This window comes from Cyprinus carpio, chromosome B7 (genome assembly GCF_018340385.1).
Source record: "Cyprinus carpio isolate SPL01 chromosome B7, ASM1834038v1, whole genome shotgun sequence".
Taxonomy (NCBI): Eukaryota; Metazoa; Chordata; class Actinopteri; order Cypriniformes; family Cyprinidae; genus Cyprinus; species Cyprinus carpio.
Window position 1 is genome coordinate 29,461,475 of NC_056603.1, and position 22,917 is coordinate 29,484,391.

Genomic DNA, 22,917 nt, shown 5'->3' on the forward strand with positions numbered 1-22,917 from the left:
TAATGATTACACTGAGTCATGTAGTAGACTATCTGTTCCCTAGATTAATGATTGACCTACAACTTGCGCACTTTGAAATATGTTAAGCAAACAAAATCACAAAGATTAAAGATTTCTTCAAGCAAGTTTAAGGCATCTGCAGTGCAGTTTGTCTGACTTCGACAATTGTTTTTTGCACAACACCAAAAATGGTAATGGTTTTTAAAATGGTAATTAATTATAATAACAATTAAAGGAATAGTTCACCCAAAAACATTATCTCTGTTTTATAGTAATTATAGACTTTCTTCTGGAGAAATCAAAAGAGAATATTTTGAAGAATGTTGGAAACCAAACACATTGATGACTGTTGATTTCCACTGTTTGGACAAAAACATTTAGTCAAAAGTCAAACAGGTTTGGAAAGACATGTGTATGAGTAAATGACGACAGAATTTTTGTTTTCCGGTAAATTATTACTTAAAAAGTTCTTAGTTATGACTCCATGAATCACAATAGCAACAAATTATGTCAATTATACCATGCTTTATTTTCTTTTTGTTCCTGCTTCCTCTTGTTAGTCACTGATATGATCCTACTAAATTAAATTAAATTTAAATCCACCACTATTGTAAGCATAATATCTCAAGCCATATTACAGTCAAAAGTGGTGTAACCCGCCTAAGGTGTGACGCCTTCCCGTGTAGAAATGGAGAGGGCTCCACCCCAGCATTATCAGCCTCACCCCACAAAAGCAGCCGGCTACAGGTAGGTGGGAGCTGGAGAACGCACACAGGTGAAATGTTGCTCAACGGGTCTAATGGGAAACAAAGCTTACGTAGCCTGCACAGATACTGAAAGACTGACAGCTCGCTCTCTCTCTCTCTCTCTCTCTCTCTCTCTCTCTCTCTATCTCTCTCACACTCTCTCTCTCAGTCAGGAGGAGTCTATATGGGACGCTGTCACTCTGGAGTTGTCTGCACACTGGAGGGCTGTGTTTCTACTGACTTCTGCACATTGGAATACTGAGCCTCTTTTTTTCCCTCTCTCTCGGTCTCTGGTCTCATCCGGGGGAAGGAATTCTGGCAGAGCTGTTGAAGGGAACTTTTTTTCATTCTTCCCCTCTTTAACACACACACACACACACACAGACAGACCACGTATCTCCTCCTCTGGTGTGTAGCCTGCAGTGGAGGGCGCAGACGTTGATAGTGTTTCTGTGGATGTGTAGCTTGGACAGTGAAAAGGAGACATGCTGAGAAATGGCATGGCTGGTGCCATCAGCACCACAGCCACCACTGAGATACCAGACCTCAATGAGGTAGGAAACACTCACTCACATTTTCTTGCTCTTTTGAACTTTGAATTTTCCTGACTGTAAGTGATTCTCAGTGAGGTGTTTGCTTGCCTGTGTTTGGTTCGGTTTCTGTCCTCTGTGACTTACGCATTGGACTGTGCCCTAATGGCTCGTCCATATCCAGGCTAATCGAGCGCTGTTGACGTGTGCGAGGCAGCGTTGTGTTGTTCAGAGAGGGGCCTGTAATAAGAGCCACCGTCCTGGGAGGCAGGGCCCTGTCATGTTTATTTTATCAGGGCCTGGTGCTCAGCCGCTGTTGCTGCGGTCAGCTGCCATTCAGAGACATTCTTACAGCTAATCAACTGACACCCTCTCAGATGGTGCTAACTGGCAGAGATGGCATCAAACCGATGAGAACCACATTTTTGACTAGTAGTTATTGATTTGAATCGAATAGATGGCCACATTTGAAGTTGTTAATCACTGAAGCGTTTATGGGCAGTCATATTTTAATACAGTTTTGTTATTCTATCTGTCTCAGTGATAAAAAATCACTTGGAGCAACTTGTTTTTTTCTTTTCATGCGTGACATTTTTCTCGTAATAGATAAGCGTTATCTTTGACAGGACTTAAAGTTTTTGTTTTGGTTTCAGTGAAATTGTTCCCATTTTATCTTGAGATAACAATCATCAGATTGTCCATCTAATTAAACTTTTTTGATTGTGGCTAATCGTTGTTTCTCTGTGTGTATGTGTTATGTCTATCAGAGGAGAATCAGGCGTCTCAGATTAACCCTCCGGCCTGAGGAAAGTCCAAAATCCCAGAATGAATCCGTCAGCTCTGTAAGTATCATTTTAGCATCTTTCAGTAAAGCTCTTGCAGACAGACAGATTGGCGCTTGCCATCTTTTCACGTCATAATAAACAAACTTCCTCTTTTCACTGACTTCACACAGTCCCCAATCTGTTTGACTAGCACCACAAATGGCATGATGCCCTGATAACAGGATAAGCTCAACAAGATAACATATATGACTGATTTCTTTAGGTTATGACACATCAGCTAGAGATGCTCTCGATCCAAGGTTATTAACTTGGTGTCTGTGGTCCTTGAAAACACTCCTTAGGGTCAGTGGAAAAGATGTAGAAAACATTTTCTTAATTTTATATGACATTTTCAACTATTTAAATATATAAAGCTTTTTTTTTTTTTTTTTAATGTTTCACATTTTTCACTTTTTAAGATTTTTTGTTTTAATATTTTACAATTTTACAATTTTTACTATGTTTTGGATCAAATAAATTCAGCCTTGTTGAGCATTAATGTCAAAAACATTAAAAAAAAAAAATCTTACTGGCTGCAAACTTTTGTGTGGTAGTGTGGATATTTACAGGGGTGGACATTTAAGCGAGGTAAGTGGCCGCTTAGGGCCCCGGGGAATCAGGGGGCCCCATCTGATATTGGTGAAACATATTTTCAGTTTTGAGCAATATAGCCAATCATAGACATATCTGTTGATTTCTTGAAACCAATGACCAGAAGTGTTTAAGTGAGAATCCACTCACCGCACAAAATACCAAGTTTTTGTCAAGTGCTGAGTTCTGCGAGCTCGGGAATCCTCTCATTATGACAAAGTGTAGATACAATGTAAATAATGACAGGAGATTTTTTGCTTAATAATAGATGACATTTTCTATTTGTTTCTCAGCAAACCCTACTGTATGCCTTCAGAACACTTGGAATATGGAATGAGTTGCATGGGATAATTTTATATTTGGAAAAAGATTGAAAAAGTTTGCAATTTATTAAATGGACAAGTGCAAGCATTTATTATTATTATTATTATATATATTTTTTATAATGTCTTCTTTAGTGATCTGAAAAAAATAAGGTAGCCTAATACAGCATCAGGTTGACTTATTACTGGTTGTGAAGTGATAAATAGCCTAAACTATAAACTATGAGACCAAGCGAGCAAAATAACAGTTAGGTGTAAAAGAGCACATAGTTACTGTGTTGGGCCCCATACCTGGAATTTGCTTAGGGCCTCAAAATCACTAAGTCTGCCCCTGGATATTTATATTTTATATTTATTTATATTGTATATATGATAAGGCGATTGAAAAAAAATAATAATAATAATTATAGGCTTTAATTTAAGGATTTACCTTTAGGCTTACTTTTTAAGGATGTGAAAAATGGAATTTCAGAAAGGGGAAATTTTCAACATTGTTTTGTCTGTTAATGTTGTGTCAGTGTTTCAGAGAGATAAATCAGAGACTGTGTCCTTCCTTTTGCTCTGTCACTTGGTTTGTGTGTCATAGATCCAAACTGCTAGCCCGTAACATTCCACGCACCTTTACTGATAAAAAACATGCAGATAAGCATGCATTCTTGGAACTACATGCAAAGATTCCATAGTTTAATGTCACTTTACTTACTAAGCCAATGTGTTTAGAAACAAGTTAGGCTTCATGCAGATAAATATCCTTGAGCGGCCCCCAGAGTTCAGAGTCACATGAAACAAAGCTCATGAATTTGAGTCACCTATTTACTAAGGGAGGTAAAGTTAATTTTAAGCTTGTTTACATATACAGGTTAGTCTATGTGACCAATTAATTTGTATATTTGACAGTAGTTGCTGTAAGCCTTCTACAGACAGTGGTGTGCTGGGAAAAAAAGTTAAGGGAGGTGTGTCTGCATTTACATGAGAGGTTTGATCTGTAACTTGGCCTGGAACATGCACACTGCAGCTCTTAGTCCTTGAAGTTCAACTGATATCCACCCTGTTTGGGCTCTGATAGGAGCTGCTTTGGGAACATCAGGCACTTTCATAAGCTAGATACTAATGAGAAGTAGAAATCCAGGAGCTCTGCCAACAAAAAACTGTTGATGGCCTTATCAGCGTCAGTCTCATGGGAAGGGCCAGCTGTGGGCATTTTTCTGTGTGAAGAGTCAATACACAAAACCCAGGCCTGCTTGATGAGCTGCCAGTGGCCAATTTGATTTGGAATTTGGCGATTGGGAATTTCAAGTGAGGGAAAAGATTTCACATTGAGTTCAATTTGGTCGCACAAATTTGCCACACTGCCCAACAGAAAGCTGCTTGGTTTAAAAATGAGTGGTACTTCATACATTGCTTCATTATTGACAATGGACTTTTTCTCCTTGTGAAATTTTACTGGAAATTTGCTAATGTGACTGCACCTTTGGCAACAGAGATGAGAGTTTCCATGGAGCTTTCATTGTCAACATTTGAGAATATAACTTTTTAGCCTTTATGTTATTATTAATTAGTTAGCTATGCGTAGAAAAACCTTCCCATTATGGATATCTAGTATCTGGGTGATGCCAGGGTTTTTGCATTGATTTTGAATATAGAGCCTTTTCATATGCAGTCCTTTGCATCATAATTAGTGACATATTGTAACTGTACAAAAGTTGAAACCAGGTCAAAGGAAGACTAAATGAGAAGAGGGGAAAATACAGTCAGGATAGTTAAGTGCAAAATCTAGAGAGCATTTCATTTAACTGATATATTTTATTAGTGCATAACAAAAAACCAAGACAAGAAACCACTGCAAAATTAAGATGGGTGTGTGTGTGTAATCCTATCCTCCATGGGATACTAGTCTACCTGTGGTCTGAATTGCCCGAGTTACACCTGTTATATTATAGGAAGGCCTGAAATTCACATTGACCCGAGGCCTGTTTTTCTCATAAAAGCATTCAGCTAAATGGCACAGAATGACAACGGAACTGGTCTCAGCAAAGCTGGAGTGAGTAGCTGTGCCAACACCACACACTGCATGCAAACAGATATATTGTTCTGTGAAACACAGATGCTAGACTTGAGTTTACACCCTCGAGCACATCTTTATACAACAACAATAGAGCTCACTGAATGGTGTTCAGTTCAATCAGTAAGATTACGTGAGCAAGGTAGAATATGAAACAGGGAAAACACATGCTTTTATTACTTGGGCTAAGATGACAGATATGTAGTTCTATATTTAGTATATTAATATTGTGCACAGAAATATTATCAAAATGAGCATTAAAGTTTAATGCAGCTGCGCTTTGTTAGTGTTGTCTGGCATTGTATGGTCAGGCACTTTTAATGGAAGTACATTGCATGCAGAGAATACAATTCTCACAGTGTTTACAACAGTAACTGTATCTTCTAGCATAAGGATGGTGCTTAGCAAATTTGCTTGAGTAATGATTTTTGATATTTAATTTATAGATTTTGTCCTCTTTTACTCACCTTCATGTCATTTCAGATTCATTATAGTTTTGTTCTTTCAAACACAAATGAAGATGTCTTTATTTTAAGATGTCTTTTTGAATTTTATAATTTCTTTACAAATTTTCTTTTAGGTTTCAAAAAAAATATCTTAATTTGTACTCAGAAGATGAACTAAAGTTTTATGGTTTTGGAGTAACTGATGACAGAACTGTAATTTTTGGGTGAACTATCCCTTTTATATTTTATTCCGAAGTAACCATTTTTCAAAAGCAATAATACTGCACTGTAATATCAGGATGCCCACCCCAGAAGGTTAATGCCTCTGTTAGATTTATTAGGCTAAATTAAATCCCCAAAATGATTCACAAACATTTCTACACACAACTCGTATCACTACGCATAAGCCAAAACTGGAGGTCCTGTTTTCAACATTTTAAATAGCTCTCCCTTGTTTGACTGCCTCAAATTTAATCTCATGGGCTTGTGTTTTTGTGGGTTATCTGTCAAGTTCAGTGAAGTCCAATGCAGAAGGCCATGAACAACACTGGCATCATTGTTCAGTCTTATCTCCACCCACTCCCACACATTGCTCCCCTTCAGTCAGAATCAGAGAGAAACATTAATCATATTTTCTAAACATCTAATTCTCTATTTTAATGAAGAATTATTCTCATGTTCACCCTGAAGGCTGAGACAGAATTCAATTTCTCTAAGTGAGGAAGCTGAAGCTCTGTGTTTTATTTTGGAGAGGAGTTCTGAGGAGGTGTGGTCATGACGTGAATGAGATTACAGTTCTGAGAAACTATGTCTTGAGAAGAGAAAGGGGAATACCACACCCTGAGCGTGTGATCACAGCTGGACTTCATCAGTGTTGTTCCACCTCAGTACGATGTGAAAATAGCACACATGAAAAAGATGCAATATTGTTCCTCATAAACAGGAAAGCTTATCAGAAGTAGGATTTCATTGTTGCATAAAGACATTTGGCAAGGGTAAAACCTTTGTTAATGCCTTCACCTCACCTTCACCTGGTTGTCCAGTTATCACCCCAAGCATCAACATGTCTGAAAATTTTGATAAGACCTATGAAAATAATATATGTTACATCACAGGGCGAGAAACTGCTCAATGGTTCCTGGAAAAAGAAAAATGGGCTCATGCAGAGAGAAAGACCACCTGGGAGAGAATCACATCAACAAGAAGACAAGGTATGACAGCTTCTGAGAACACAAACAAACCCAAAAACCATTACCCATGCATATGTCAAGATTAATATCTGAATCTTCTAATATTTACCTGACAAAAAATTGGAGTTGGTAAGAATTTTTTTTTTTTAAAGAAATTAATACTTTTATTCAGCAAGGACACATAAAATGAATAAAAAGTGAAAGTAAAGGCATGTACGATGTTGCAAATGATTTCTATTTAAAATAAATGCTATTCTTTGGAACTTTCTATTCATCAGAGAATCCTGAAAAAAAAGTATCAAACATATAAGGCAGCATAACTGTCTTTAACAAGAAATGTTTCTTTAACACCAAATCAGCATATTAGAATGATTTCTGAAGGATCATGTGACACTGAAGACTGGAGTAATGTTCACCTTTACAATCTGATACATTTTAAAATAAATTAAAATAGATAAAAAGAAAGTTTTAATAATATTTCACAATATTGCTGTTTTACTAATCAATAAATGTAGCCTTGGTGAGCATATGAGACTTCTTTTTTAAAAAAAACAGTCTTACTGCCCTAAATTTTTGAATGATATTAGACACTGTATTTTTCCACTGGATCCATTATATAATGCTGTACTTTTGGAACATAATAGACTACATATATTTTTAGTATATGTTTGAATGTTTTTGTGTCACCTGGTAATATTATCAGAGTAATTTTATCTATGATAGTGATGGTGTTTAAAACACAGGTGCCTGTTTCCCAAAAGATATTTGAGTTCAGTATGTTATTGTTTGCAAAGCAAGCATGAGCTCAAGTGTATCTGCACAATATGGCTTCAGGGCTTTCTTTGCACAGTAAAATGCTTGTTCACTTATTAAACATATCACAAAAGAGCTTTCTTAAGCCATGCAAAACATGAAATATGACTCCTTTAGACACTAAATCTTAAAGACATAAGTGACCCAGTGTAAAAGTCCATTTATCCAGAATCAGAATAAATTGTAAGGCCATTGATCCTCATTGCTGTGCTCTTGAGCGGGATCTTCTTAGCTGTAGTTGCTCCTGGGGTTTGCTATTATGACACATTTTTCACATCACTTTACTTTCCCCTTGGCATTTTCAAGAAATAAATATTTTCTCTATGTACTTTCACGTGATAATGTTAACAGCATTCCAAGTTTCAGGTTCCCTTTCATATATTCATGGTGAACCTGTAGATATAATTATTATTTTTTTTTATTCTTTCCGACTGGCATGCAGAAATATGACACCCTTGCCGAGGACTATTCTGACTGTCTATATCCCAGCCTCTCATTGTGAACACTCAGCAGCAATGCTTTTAATACCAGAGCACGTCACTCGCAAATATAGTCTATCCGTCTTATTTATCAGCCATGATGTTCCAGTAGGTGTACACTCACTCAGACACACAGCGGTGACATTGGTCTTCACAGCTGTAAACACAACAGTGTCACACTCTCCTTTTAAACTATTCCCAAGCTGAAATCTGAGCCCTGTGGTCCTATTCCCCCAGCACCCTGTGACCAATGGCATCGGTCGGGAACAGCCTGCTCAGCACGGACCCAGAGTTTATGGCGTGGTGCAAAGCACAGGCACCAGCCACCAACAGGAAGTGATGGCACGCGAGTGGTCTGTCAGCCACCTGAGGGATGAGATGAGGTACATCAGAGAGGTAAAGACTAGTTATTGCTTAACTAGTTAGCATGTTATTCAGGAATGTACATCCAAGCAGATAACTAAAAACCATCTTTCTTTTCTCATAGGTACGTGACTCTTTGGAAAAGGTCAGAGAGCGCATGTATGGCCAGTTTGGAGGGATGCAACAATCAGTGCAAAAATTAACTCAGGAATTAAAGGTGAGCAAAACACGGCAGAATATTATCTGCCACCAAGCCTTACCCTGTCAGGCTTCATAAAAATGCATTTTAAAGTGGTATGACAAGTTCTCAATGTGCTGACTGTGTTTGTCCCAGGCAGCCAACTCTCATAAGCGTTACCTTGAGTCAGAGGTGAGGACGAGAAGGGCAGGTATGGATAGCTTTGACCAGATGAACAGCTCCCTCATATCAGCAAACATTGATCTACAGGTACACGATCAGTGTGTGGTCACTGCCAACTGAAAATGGGTTGTTCTGTCCAACTCATGACATTTTTTAGTCAACTTCTGAATGTAAATGTGTTTTAGAAATCATTGCTGGAAAGCTGTCAAAATCGAGTGGGGAACAGAGATGAGATGAGAACTCTGCGCAGCTCGTTGGAGAAGACAGAGGAGAAACTCAAGGAAGCAGAAAGACAACTAGCAGCAGCACAGGCTGAAAACAGCTCTCTCAAAAATCAGGTGCACACACAAACAGCTGTTACACAACACTATTATTATCATTCAAACCCTTCATGTTACAGACAACCTAATACCATGGTACTTTGGACTAAATTGTTTTTCTTTTTCTTATTTTTTTTTATAATTATTGTATTTCTTGTTCTTATACTTTTTCTAATAATTGTATATACAGTAAACATCATATTAATTGAGAGACTACTATATTATTAAAATAAAGGTTCTTTAAGTTAAGTCAAGTTACCTTTATGTATATAGCGCTTTTAACAATACAGATTGTGTCAAAGCAGCCTTACAGTATCAAACAGGGAAAAAGTGTCATTAATGCAAAAGGACAATAGTAAACAGTCAGTTTTCAGTTAAAGGCAGTTCATCATTGAATTCAGTGATGTCATCATCCAGCTAAGTTCAGTTTAAATAGTATCTGTGCAATCAAGTCAATGATATCTTTATTGGCATCTATGGTTCCATGAAGAACCTTCAACATCCATGGAACCTTTCCATTGCACAAAAATGGTTCTTTATAGTAAAAAATGTTAAAGATTATTAAATGTTCTTCACATCTAGAAAAATTAGATTTTTTAAAATCTGTTCACTAAAAGGGTCTTTGTTTGGGGACCCAAAATGGTTCCTCTATGGCATCACTGTGAAAACCTTACTCCTTTGAAACCTTTATTTTGAAGAGTGTACTGTACACAGAATATTTGTACTTAAAAGTTAATAGTAGTTAAAACTTAAAAAATAAAATATAATTTGTCATACACCAGGACTATTTATGTAATCTTTACTGCTAAAAGGTGATTTAGAAAAACATAAAACCATTCTAAACTATTTATTTATTTGTATTATTTACATTTAGTCATTTAGCAGACGTTTTTATCCAAAGCGACAAAAGAACAAAATCAACAAAAGAGCAATGATACGCAAGTGCTATGACAAGTCTCAGTTAGTTTAACGCAGCACACATAGCAAGTTTTTTTTTAATTATATAATAAATTAAAAGAAAACAGACAGAATAGAAAAAGAATAAAGCAAGCTAGTGTTAGAGGCCTTTTTTGCTTTTGTTAATTGTATAATAAATGAAAAGAAAACAAATAGATAAAATACAAAAAGATTAGAAAAGCTAGTGTTAGTTTTTGGGCAGGTCATTCCACCAGGAGGGAACATTTAATTTAAAAGTCTGTGAAAGCGATTTTGTGCCTATTTGGGATGGCACAATCAAGCAACGTTCACTTGCAGAACGCAAGCTTCTAGAGGACACATAAGTCTGAAATAATGAATTTAGGTAAAGGGGTGCAGAGCCAGTGGTGGTTTTGTAGGCAAACATTAATGCCTTGAATTATATGCGAGCAGCTATTAGCCAGTGCAAATTGATAAACAGAGGTGTGACATGCATTCTTTTCAGCTCATTAAAAATTAATCTTGCTGCCGCATTCTGGATTAATTAATTCATTATTTAATTTAATTAATTTAATTTGTTTTTTATTTATTGAATTATTTAATACACATATTTTAATCAAATGATATGATCAGAACAATAACTTGAATAAAAGGGTAGTTTTACTCAGATTTCTGAATTTTGTTCTCCAGCATGTATTGAGATCTTAAGATCCAAGGAGGAAACAATGGATTTCAGTGAATTTGTTTGAAGTAAAAAAAAAATGTCACTGTTTTTTTACACAAATAGCATGATTATTAACATGTGACAACTAAATTGCATTTTGTACGTAGGTGGAGACTTCTCAGGAGGCCAAGACTCAAGCATTAAAAGAGCTGAGTGCAAAGCTACAGAAGGAATATGAGGAACAGCTGCAGGAACAGCAGAGGAAATACAGAGAGGAGATAGAGGCTCTGCAGGTACAGATATAACCAAACAAACAGACACTCACAATGCCTTACTGTCCAGCTAGTTCAGCAAGAACTGCACTGCATGATAATGTGACAAATGCATTTGTTTTAATGTGTGAAAGATTGTAAGTCCCACTGTAAAAAAGACTACATTTGTATTATACTTCACAAGCAGGGTGTAAGGATTCCAATCTCATAACAGGAAACATCTGTTGTTATTCACCAGGAAAGAGAAAAATGTTGACAAAACTTTTAAGTAAGGGTGCCACCTAGTGGTAATAGTGAAGATTTCCGAGAGAATGATGACTGATGAAGGAGGCAAATAAATGACTGTATTTCTGACCTTTATGTCCACAGGCACAGCTTGATGACTACATGAGGAGGCTGGAGGAGGCAGAGAGGAATGCTCAGATAGCTGAGGCTAAGATCGCTGAAAGGGATCAAAGAATTACAGAGGTGGAGAGGCTATTGATCTGTATGGCTCAGGTAAATAATATCAGTTGACTTAGCCTTTGCCTGTTACCCTGAAGGAAACTCTTTATTCAACACTTGTCTCTTTATAACAGGAAAAGGGTGACCTGATAAAAAAGCTTTGCGAATGTGAACAACGCTTACGTGGTTTGGACGAAACTGACCATGCAGATAAAGCTGTGGCCAAACAGTAAGACATTTAATGTATACCTACAGTACAGTAAGTTTGCAGCTGAAACCAGTGGTGATGTCATCTTCCTTTAATTCAGGATGGTTTCAGTGGACAGCTTAAGTTTGTGTGAATATTGTTTAAGGTTCACTTAAATTAGAAGTTGTTATAATAGTTTCAATGTTATGTAATTGTAAATAAATGATAAATTAAAAATGGTCTAATGATTTGTAGTTTAGGCCTGGTCCTTAATTATACTGATGAATGGCTATAATTACTAATTTTGTTCCCAGAAATGAAAATAAATAAATAAATAAATAATTAGTTTTGGTATTTGGTAAGTATTTAGTTCATAGTATTTAATATAATAAATATTTTAAAATTCTGTCTTTCTGTTGTTTCTATATTAATTTGGAAATTCAGAGAGAAAATGCATTTCTGTCTACAAATTTTTATGTTAAGATTAATCCCGGTTAATTAAATAAACCTGACCAATTAATTTGTTTTTAGGTTTGTGTTTCCCTTTTAAAAAGTCTTCATTTTGTCCCCTCAGAGAAAAAAAAAGCTCCCAATAGTACTGATGGCCAATAATACTGAGCAATACCTAGTAATACTGAATTGTATTTCAGTATTTAATTGCATATATTATGTCTCTCCTAAGCAACATGTTCTTTCTCAGGTCAGAACAGCTGAAAGAGGAAGCAGCCGAACTGAAAGAGAGAATAAAGCATCTCAACGACATGGTGTTCTCTCAACAGAGGAAGGTGAAGGCCATGATAGAGGAGGTGAGGATTTACAGAGACTGTTCGTTCTGCTAATAAAGAGTATACAGTGTACACAAAATGTCCTTTCAAGAAGTCATGACACGATTGTTGTAATTTAATCTTTTGAATTATAAAACAAACAAACAATTTTGCAGGTTGAAACACTGAGAGCAAAAGTTGCACAGAAGGATATGTTCATCGCTGAGCTGCTGGACAGGATTGCCATTGTGGAGTGTGAGGTAAGAGCGGCGGTTTCCATGTAGCAAGATGTGATTTTTGCATGCCCTTCATCTTCACCAATCTAGAAAGACACAGATTGGTTGGAATAAGCACGCTGAATGTGACTATTCCTGAACCCATTGCTATTCTGTCAGCTGGGCTCTTTGAGTCCCTTTGGTTGTCATTCGGATTTCTCACACATCTAAACTGAATCGGTCTTCGTTCGGTGTCCTCTTTATATGTGAAATGAATTCTCTATTTAATTTCCCATGCCTATGGTCTGACTCTGTCCTTTGCTTTGCTTCTTTTCCTAGAATAATGAGTTAGGAGACAAGTTGAAGTATTTTATGTCTATACAGAAAGCAACTGAGACTAAAGTAGCCACCAGGGACATTGGAGTTGGCTGTGACCTCCCCATTAGGTAATGAGCGCAAGATCACCTTGCCATAAGAAATTTAAAACTGCTTCCGAGGCCATGGCTTTACACACATGTTCTTCCTGTGTTCATAGATCTGAGGAGCCACCGTATGTCGCTCCTGTCCAACCCAGCCCCATCTCATCGGCCCTGAGGTCCTCTAGCAGACTGAACTATAGCCTTCTTAAATACACTCCCGGTCAGTACAGCTCAATGCTGTGCTCCAGTGCAGTAAATACACAAGAAACTGCAACCAGTCCCACACAAACTTCAAGTTATGTTCAGACCAGCCCTGAAGATGGGGAATCTCCAACAGGCTCAGAACTGTCCTCTACCAGCAGTCCTAGAGCGAGGACCAGCCCGTCACAGATCTACACTCCTTTTATGAAGCTGATGGAGATAAGCGCTAAAATGAACATAGACTGAATGGAGTTTTCCTGAAATGGCAGCAGCAGAAGCTTATGGAACATAAAGTATTGTTGTTTGGTTACTGTTTATGTAACATTAAGGCATATGTAAATAACCTATTGATCTGTGAATAACTTATTTTGGTAGTACACTATACTGTATACTCATGCACTCTGTTGCTTTGTTTACCAAAAATCTAGTGATTTTATGTGATAGCTTACTATATTTTACAGTTATCTATTTATATTTCCATTTTCTGAGTGTATTACACCAAACATTTTGTTATAGACAAACAACTCAAAATAGGCTCTATATATGAGGGTTTCTTTCAGAAAAGGAATGATGGTAGCTATCAACTGTGATCACAGCTCAATACTTGTTTTTTTTTTTTGTTTTTTTGCTTCAATGTGTATTGATGTGTTTAAATGGTTCTTTTTATTTGTACTAAGAGAGTTGTTGACATTAGTGGTCTCACACTCTCAGTTGCACTTTTCCCCCTGGAGTTACTGATGCAAAGACCCCAATGATTCCCCTGAATTTTTAAGACTCTAATGTTCAGAATACCAGTTTAAACAAAGTATTGGTTATGGACCCCCACTGTTCTAGATCAGAGTGCATTACCCAAGAGGAAGCAGGCCTCTGTGGATTGTTCGCAGCATTAATGTGTTAATGCACTTTTCTGAAGACTCGCTTCAGTTGCCAAAATCACATCATTTATGATGACTGCAAATGAAGGTTTATAGACTACATTTGGTGTTAATATTTTTCACTCACTGAGCACTGTATTTAGACATAACTGGGTATATTGTTCAAGAAATAAAATCTTCAAACCTACAACTTGGTGGATTTTTTTTAAATTAAGGTTATAGGCCTATTTATCTGTAAAAATAAATAAATAAATAAATAAATCTTCCTTTATAATGGTCAGCTCAGCATGTGCTTCCAAATAATGTCTCATTGTTATGTCTCAGACTTTACTGAGTGGAAACTGAAAAACCAAAAAAAAAAAGTTATAAGGCTTTGTAAATAGCATATTAACAGAATTATTAAACGTGGCATAAAGCTTGTTTAGATTATTTCATTGTCTGCAGGAATCTATTGGTGTTGTTTCATGGTGTTGTGATTCTGTCCATTGTCGAGAAACCAAACTGAATAAAGGAGCTCTCTGTGGGATAATATGCTTCACTCCATCAGCAGCAGGTGGAGGGAGTGCTGCTGAATGTGCACACTCTCAGAAAAAAATGTACAAAAATTGTCACTGTGGCGGTACCTTTTCAAAAGGCACACCTTTGTACCTAAAGAGTCCATATTGGTAACTTAAAGGTACATATTAGTACCTAAAGTGTACATTTTAGTACCTAAAAGGTAGAAAAGTGTACCTTTTGAAAAGTGCATGAAACTTTAGTGTCACTGCTAAGAGCTAAGGCCCATTACAAGTATGAATGTTATTTGTATGTGTTAAATGATTGACATGAAAAAAAAATCTCATTACTATAATTTAAAATGTATTTTTGTAAGATGTTGGGACACACACTTATTATTTATTATTCTTATATCTGAAGGTCAAGAGGTCCCACATATCAGAGAAATCGCTAACTAAATCAAATATGTACTTGCTGCTAGAACGAATTATTTAGTTTATTTATTTATTTATTTGTTATTGTGAATTTCCTCTTGCAGTAGAAATGTGGAGGTGCCATGGTGCATCATCATATGGTGCGTGTGTGTGTGTGTGTGTGTGTTTGATTACCATATACACCATTTTTATCTAATACTAACTGGAAAGTAATTCCAATGATATCATGGTATTATGGTACATGATGTTACTTTAGTACCATATGAAAAAACACCATGTTTCTCAGATTCGTTTTATATATGTTGACATGGATAGATAGATAGATAGATAGATAGATAGATAGATAGATAGATAGATAGATAGATAGATAGATAGATAGATAGATAGATAGATAGATAGATAGATAGATAGATAGATAGATAGATAGATAGATAGATAGATAGATAGATAGATAGATAGATAGATAGATATATGATGTGTGTGTGTGTAAATATGGTCTGCCAAAAATTCATTCTGCAATTCAGTTTTATATTCTTCTTTCCCCTCCAGAAATAACACAAGATGGCTGTGAATGTCAGAAGAGGTTTGGAGATCCCAGAGCCATCAGATTACAGCAGCTCTGAAGATGATGATGTGACTTATTTCACAGATCTGCAGCAGCCTGATAAAAATATACCTGAGTCTGCGAGTGTGATCAATAAGTTGTTAAATAACATTGTTGACAGTGCATGGGAGGTTATATCAGAGCAGGAGAAGATCAAAAGGGATGAACAAGCAGCAAGACAAAATCCCAGTGCTGAGAGCTACTAAAGAAATGAAGATATGTTTAATGTATAATTATATGGCCTCATCATATTACTTTGCATATGTGCTTTGTATGCATTTGTCCATAATGTTCATTTTACATATTTTACATATGCTTATTTGTTTCTTGGTTCTTAGTAGAACTGACAGTATTGTGTGCTCTGAAAATGGACTTTACCCGTTTCTGGGTCATATTCATGGTCTGTTAATCATCAGTACATCCACTCACACCTGTGTAAGAACATGGCAGGATGAAAGAGTGGAGCTTACCAGCGTCTCTTGTGCCTCACTGGGAAATGCCACACACCTCTCATGCACAGTGGATGACATGGGTAATTTCATGAGAGTGTTTTTTTTTTTCTGATAATTTACATTAAAAACTTTTTATTTTTATTTTCTGTATTTGATTATAAATATTAATTTTCTCCTCTGTCACCTAAGGTATTGTACGGCTTTTTGTGCATCATATGGAGGATATATATTTAAAGTCTTCAACGAAACTGAGTTCATAATACCATTTTAAGAGCTTATTTTTATGTATGCTGTTGATTTTCTGTTGTAAATGGACTTACATTTAGAATTACATTGTGTTACATTTCTCACAGGAAGATATAAACCAAAGAAACCTCTGTTCAAAATTTGAAGTGTCTAGAAGTGGGGACTTATGTTCATTTCCTATTAAAATATGGAAATGTAATATAAAACTAAAAATACAGTTAACTGTAAGTACTACTGATTCATTAATGCTGTTTTGGGGTATATTTTCAATGAAGCTAGTGGATGTGTTTTGGCTGGATGTCTACCGCTTCCCACAAGATGTGTGGATCAAAGAGCTGGAAACCAAACAGGTAACTGCTATAGTTACATTGGAAAGTTACCTGGTAAACCTTCTATTCTTGTTTCCTGTATTTACGTTTTAAGCAATTCTTAACATGGTGCATTTGTTGATGTCAGTTCAAAATTCACAATTTCCTTGGAGGGAAATTTTAAACTGTTAGCCTATGTGTTTTTTAATTCTGTTTGTTTTGTTCCTGCATGTATGTTTAATTAGTTTTTCTGGCATAGTTTGCTAAATTACTTTAATGAGATGATCATATTTTTCTGTCTCTTCCATAGGCTACACAAACCACAGAAGCCAAATTGTCACCAATAGTCTTACTCATGAAGATCAAACCTCCAGAAATCCCTGCAGATATAGTTTAAAATAAGTTTATGTCTTTCTTTTACTGTTCATGTCTTCAAGGAACCTCTCTGAAAAGTCAATCTGAGGTCCTGCAGAAGACAGAGGAAGGCACTATAATAGGCTCGGGCCAAAATCACTTCATTAGTAGTCGTCAATGGGAAAACCAGCGGCACTTAGGAAAATTTTCATGAAGTAGGCTACCTCAGCTCCAGCTCTGTGAGACCACCACAGCAAAAAGCAGAAGGTCCAAGGTAGGCTTGATTAATACTGTAATACGGTATACTGTAAAGTATTTTGATACTTTAATTCTATGAATATGTTTGCATTATCATCCTGGTATCGCAGAATCGCTCTCGTTTCATACAAACGCAGATGCTGCCATTTTTCTACGATTGTTTTGTACGCTGTAATGCATTATAAGAGAACTAACTAACTGGTAAGGTTTTAAAGCATTTTCGTCTTAATTATTTTATTGTCTTATTATTTTTGTGGTGAAATGTTGTGTAATAAGTGGGTTAACTGCACCGTTTCCCTTAAAATGTCTGTCTAGTTTGAATTTGCTGCTTGCTCGCAACTGCTGTCTTCACTGAAGCTTTGCGTTCAAATATTTAAACTTTAAATATTTCTTGCTTTACGGCGGTTCGCAGACTTATAAGTGCATTACCACCACCTATCTCTCAAATGGACCATTGACACTCTATCAGCTGAAGAAGACACTAACACGCCCAGGACAATTCGGACATTGCAATGAAACAGAGGTAAAAAATTATATAAATACTGTTAAGTTTCTTGCACAGACTAATCGTTTTGTGTCTTTAAACAGCAGTGTATCGTCACGAGCCGCAGGGTTTCATTTGGTTTTGTTTGTGTATGCATTTTTTTACTCTCAGAGCTGTGATTCCCATTCACTTACATTATATGACTGACAGACTGCAACGGTTTGAGTAAAAAATCTTTATTTGTGTTCTACTGAAGGAACAAAGTCACCTACATCTTGGATGCCCTGGGGGTAAGCAGATAAACATCTCATTTTCATTTTCACTATCCCTTTAAGTCACTTTATTGAGAAAGTATCTGTCAAGAACTTGCATGTAAATGTATCAGTACTAATTCCTGAAATTGTTTATAGATTTTGTTGATGCAGAGAAATGGGCAAGTATCTATATGGGAAATGGAGGATAGAGCACCAGTATTTATCTTAAACCTGCCTACAACTTATGTGCTGGGCTCACTGGTTCTAATAAATAGTTTTTTAAACTAATATATAGTTTTAAAACTAATAGGCCTATATATATATATATATATATATATATATATATATATATATATATATATATATATATTTTTTTTAAGTATATATTAAAAAGTGAAGTGACGTGGCCAAGTATGGTGACCCATACTCAGAATTAGTGCTCTGCATTTATCCCATCCTAAGTGCACACACAAAGCAGTGAACACACACACACCCGGAGCAGTGGGCAGCCACTTTGTTTTTTTGCTGCGGCACCCAGGGAGCAGTTGGGGGTTTGGTGCCTTGCTCAAGGACACCTCAGTCTTGGTATTCAAGGTGGGAGAGAGTGCTGTACATTCAATCCCTGCCGGTACAAGACTCAAACCCACAACCTTTTGGGTTACAAGTCCAACTTTCTAACCATTAGGCCACGACTTACCAAGGTAAACTTCTCCAGGTAAACTTCTCCAGGTAAACTTCCCCAGGTAAATTACAGGTAAACTTCAGACAAATTAATAATTTAGCTGAAAAGCAACAAATGAGGTTCTGTCTTGTTAGTTATTATTAGATGATTGACACCTTTTCTGTTTTAGGGGATGTTCACACAGAACACCCTTTTTCAATTCCACTGTGCTTCTTTTCCATTGTTTTCAATATAAACATGCAGACGGACATGTTTGACTGTAGCATGTGCTTCTTGCATCTTTTGCAATGTCTCATGCTTTATTTAGGCCTACACAGCATTTTCTATAAACCCCAGAGGTCTAGTTAACATGATGTTTCGAAAAATACTTTAAAAAACAAATTTCTAGTCCTTTTTTTAATTATTATTTTTTCATTCCATTTTTCATTGTTCTGTGTGAATGACGTCTTATGCAAGTCTTAATTCAAGTTATGATGCAATGCATCAAAGGTGACAAATTTTTATTATAATTTGTTATTTATTGAGTGACAGTTACAGAAGGATTGTGTATATGGTGATGCAGTACACTTGATTTTTTTTGGGTGACAGAAAAACACCTTTGGTGAAGATGACTGATAGGAAAGAGGATGAGAGCTTTCTCTTCATCTTCAGCTTTTCAGAATGCTCACTGATGGATCTTTATCGTTTCACAAGTCCAGCTGTAAGTGAAAAAGAGTCCAGAGCCACACTCTCAGATTTGGAGGAGGCCTGCAAACTTTACCTTCAGGAAAGGTTGGTGAAGTGTAGTTCAGTATCAAACAGTAGAAGAACAAATTTTTATTGTTGTTACTTCAGTTGTGGAAAAATTCTAAATCTGTTATTAAATGTCAGAACAAAAGTGAAAAACCAGTCATAGGATTTGTCTTTTCGGCCCTTTAATTTTTGCAAGAATACTGTCCAAGCATCGACTTTGACTTTCTGCAGTATTTTCTCAGATTATTTTTTAACTGATCGTAGCCATTCCCCTGTTAGAGGAAAGCTGAAAGAAGTTTTAGTCACATGCACAAAGAAAATACTAAAGGCCAACACCTGTGCAAACAGAACATATGTTAAATAGAAAATATACAATATAGAAAATAGAAAATTAAGAAATATTTAGAAATTTCCATCACATTCTTTCCCCTTTTGATAATTTTTGATCACATCAGTATATACATTGCCTATATTTGACTTCTAGTATGTTAATACAGTAGGATTCAAAAACTTCATTCTCATAGGTCAAGAAAGCATTCAGCTGTTTTTGTGAGGCATCTCTAATACATGTAGCAAGCTTGGGGGAGGTTGCAGCTTCTTCACTGTAAGAAAAGTCACCACAGTCTTACTTGTGGCAGTTGTCTTTATGCTAAACTAGTTAAATGAACATAATTCTCAACCTTTTTGTTGGCTTCTTCTAATTTGGAAATACACTGATGCAAGCTGTTGTTAGCAGATGGGTTAGTAAGTGAACTTGCATTTGCATATCTCTCATTCCTCACTCTTGCAGGGCTGCTGGCGTTCACCCCCTCTCCTCCAGCCCCTCCAGTCTGTCTTGGTTTTAGACACCTCAGTCACCATTCAGTTGTTAGGGCATTCATTCTTCCAATGTCCTTTCTCTCCACAGTGGAAACAGATATCCAAATCAGTTTTCCACATTCCAAGTCCTCGCCCTCTGTTGTTGGTTTCTCTGTCTCTCTGTGCAACTCTTTGTCACCGTTTTCCTTTTTCTTCTTCTGTTTCTCCTTGTGTTGTTCCTCTGCATGGACTGCATGTTTTCTGATGATGTCCACCCTGACCTCGTTTCATCCAATGCAGCTCTGTTTAACTGCAGCACTCAATTCAGGTCTCAGTTCATTCAGAAAACTGCTGTTCATGTATGATTCCCAAATGTCAGGTTGGTCACCTCTGTTCGCTGGTTCTGCCATTCCACTATACTTCTCGAAGATCTCATACAGTCGCACATAATAGTCCTTCACAAGCTCATCTTTACCCTGTATGCAAGAGTTAATCTTTGCGATGTCCACTCTCACTGGAAATGCAGTTTTAACACACTGCCACAAAAGTTCCACTGCATTTTGATATGGTCTGTTGTCATCGTGAGCCCATTCCACATGGCAGCAATGGCAGCATTGTTTACTTGAAAGTGTAGTCTAACTTTTTGCCAGTCCTTTGCGCCCAATTTGAGCATGAGAAGACATTTGAGGTCCTGCATGGTAGGGCGAAATTCCTGACAGAAGACCAGTAATTCGGCAGCGAATTTGTCTCTAGAGACTTTGGGGTGGGGCAGATGAGTCATGGCTTCTTTTAAGTCTTTCACTGACCATGGATGGAAACACCATGATTGGTCCTTTGGGTCCTGCAATTTGGACCTCCCCATCCCCTGGGAATTCCTCATCCAAATCATCCAGTTCAATCTTTTGTTCTGCCTTGGTCATGGACCTGGTTCCCATGTCTTGTCTCTTATGAGTTGTTTCAGTTCCTCTTTCCACCTTTGGTATCCTCTGAGAGTGCATGGTGATTTTGAATGGAGTGGACGATGATGCGGATGCTGCAGAAGGGATTGCTGTTTCCAGAGTTCTTGGGTTTGATCTTGGTCTAGAGGCAGCGTTGCTGGTGGACTATGGTCGTGATTCACCTTAGCACACTGCAGTTTTCTAAAAGGATACAAAGAAGAACTCTGAGAAGTATCACCTGTTCCTTCCTCTTCATTAAATGGCATTTCCTTGAACACTCGTTTTCTTTCCCTTCGTTCTGCTTCTTCCAGCCACAGACTCATAACTCTCTTATGCATTTGTCTTTGTGTTTATTCTACAGCTTTCCTTTACTCCTCACCCTACATTCATGTTTCTCCAAACTGTCTTTCACTCTATTTAAGGTTGAATGTGCTTCTTTTAGGGAAACCATGATTCTCTATCCATTCTGGTACCACATCTACAATTGTTTCCCCGTAATTATTTTTCATTTCTTTATAAATTGGACTGTCCAGATCCTCTAAGTTAACCTTAGGTTTGCTATTTCCAGATCCCATATTTTCAATCCAAAACTTTACCCCAGATGTACCCTTCAAACCCTTCACACTGTGGTTGTCACCACCATGTGGCTTCAATACCTTGTGCCGCTGACTTATAAGACTGTCTCACTAACTTTTGGAATAAGTCTGAGGATTAGATCTACTTTCTGAATTCTGGAAATATCAAACTCTTTTCACTCAATCCTTTAAATAATTTTGAAAATATGAATTGGAATTTCAAAATCAATCTCACCGCTTTGCATGCTTCTTTAATCCACTGAGATCCCAGTGGTGAAGGTCCGGGCCCTCTGACGTTGGTCCCCTTGTCCCTAGGTAAGGGCTAATGCTATATTTTATATATTAGGATGATCAATCAACAACGTTTCAGGTTTCTATGTTTCCCATCCTCTTCGGCAGTTTGTCGTAGAAAATGACAAATCTTTTACTAAATGTGAGACTGAGAGTGAAAAAATAGTCAATCCAACACACAGAAGCTCTGGAGTTAGAAAGACTTAGAATTAGAATGCAATTCTGTACAGTCTCTTATATACTGATAGAGGCTGTCCAAGGATCGACTGTGACCTTCAAAAGTATCTTCTCAGAGTAGTTATAACTGGTCATAGCTGTTCCCCTTTTAGAGGAATGCTGACAGTTTTAGTCACGTACACAGAGAAAATACTAAAGGTCAACAAACAGAATATATGGAAAATAGAGAATATACAAAATAGAAAATAAAGAATTTCACATTTCTATTCTAGAAGAATATTTTTTTTTTTTTACTTGATGTTCATAGTTACCATTCTTGGTGTTAATAGGCCTTTACAATGATCACTTAAAACACTGAGTATACTTTACATGTGTAATGTCTTTGTGTGTGCAGAGCTGATTCTTGGAAAGGAACAGAAATTTGGCTTTCCAATGGCAGAAGCTTTTAAAGCGTGATATTAAATAAAGCTACAAAGAGATCCAGACATGCCATGCTATGCTGTCAGAGTGTGTTTTCTTTTTTTCTATATTAATGTGGATCAAATGCATGCATTCATTTATCATTCAGCCAGAGAAAATTGTACGGTTTAACTTTTAATATCATATTTTTAAAAAAATACCATTGAATACTGTACATTTAAAATTCAAATGAAAGTTCATTTCAGTTTGGGTTTATGAGGAGATTACATGTCCTTTTTCACGAGAGGCTATTCTGCATGAAGCCAGGCCAATGCAAATGTGTTTATATATGCACATGTCCTAATATATGCTTATATATACATGAGTAATTTGAGTAATGAGTAATTTGATTAAGCTTATTGTGACTTGATT

General features: G+C 36.7%; 1 protein-coding gene and 1 pseudogene across 2 annotated transcripts; both read left to right on the forward strand.

Moving 5' to 3' along the window:
- The first annotated feature begins 872 nt into the window (after positions 1 to 872).
- LOC109093476 (myocardial zonula adherens protein-like) lies at positions 873 to 14,191 on the forward strand. Of its 2 annotated transcripts, none has more exons than XM_042728264.1 (14): positions 873 to 1,300; positions 2,044 to 2,118; positions 6,638 to 6,733; positions 8,242 to 8,400; positions 8,492 to 8,584; positions 8,702 to 8,815; positions 8,914 to 9,066; positions 10,795 to 10,920; positions 11,269 to 11,397; positions 11,478 to 11,572; positions 12,231 to 12,336; positions 12,471 to 12,554; positions 12,894 to 12,955; positions 13,045 to 14,191. In XM_042728264.1, exons 1-14 carry the CDS (start codon positions 1,232 to 1,234, stop codon positions 13,373 to 13,375), a joined length of 1,692 nt encoding a protein of 563 aa, XP_042584198.1. In that variant the 5' UTR covers positions 873 to 1,231; the 3' UTR covers positions 13,376 to 14,191. The 2 variants fall into 2 exon arrangements, with proteins under 2 accessions (XP_042584198.1, XP_042584197.1); XM_042728263.1 differs by having other exon boundaries at positions 876 to 1,300; positions 12,849 to 12,955.
- Positions 14,192 to 15,494: 1,303 nt separating this feature from the next.
- LOC109101239 lies at positions 15,495 to 17,294 on the forward strand (annotated as a pseudogene).
- The last annotated feature ends 5,623 nt before the right edge of the window (positions 17,295 to 22,917 follow it).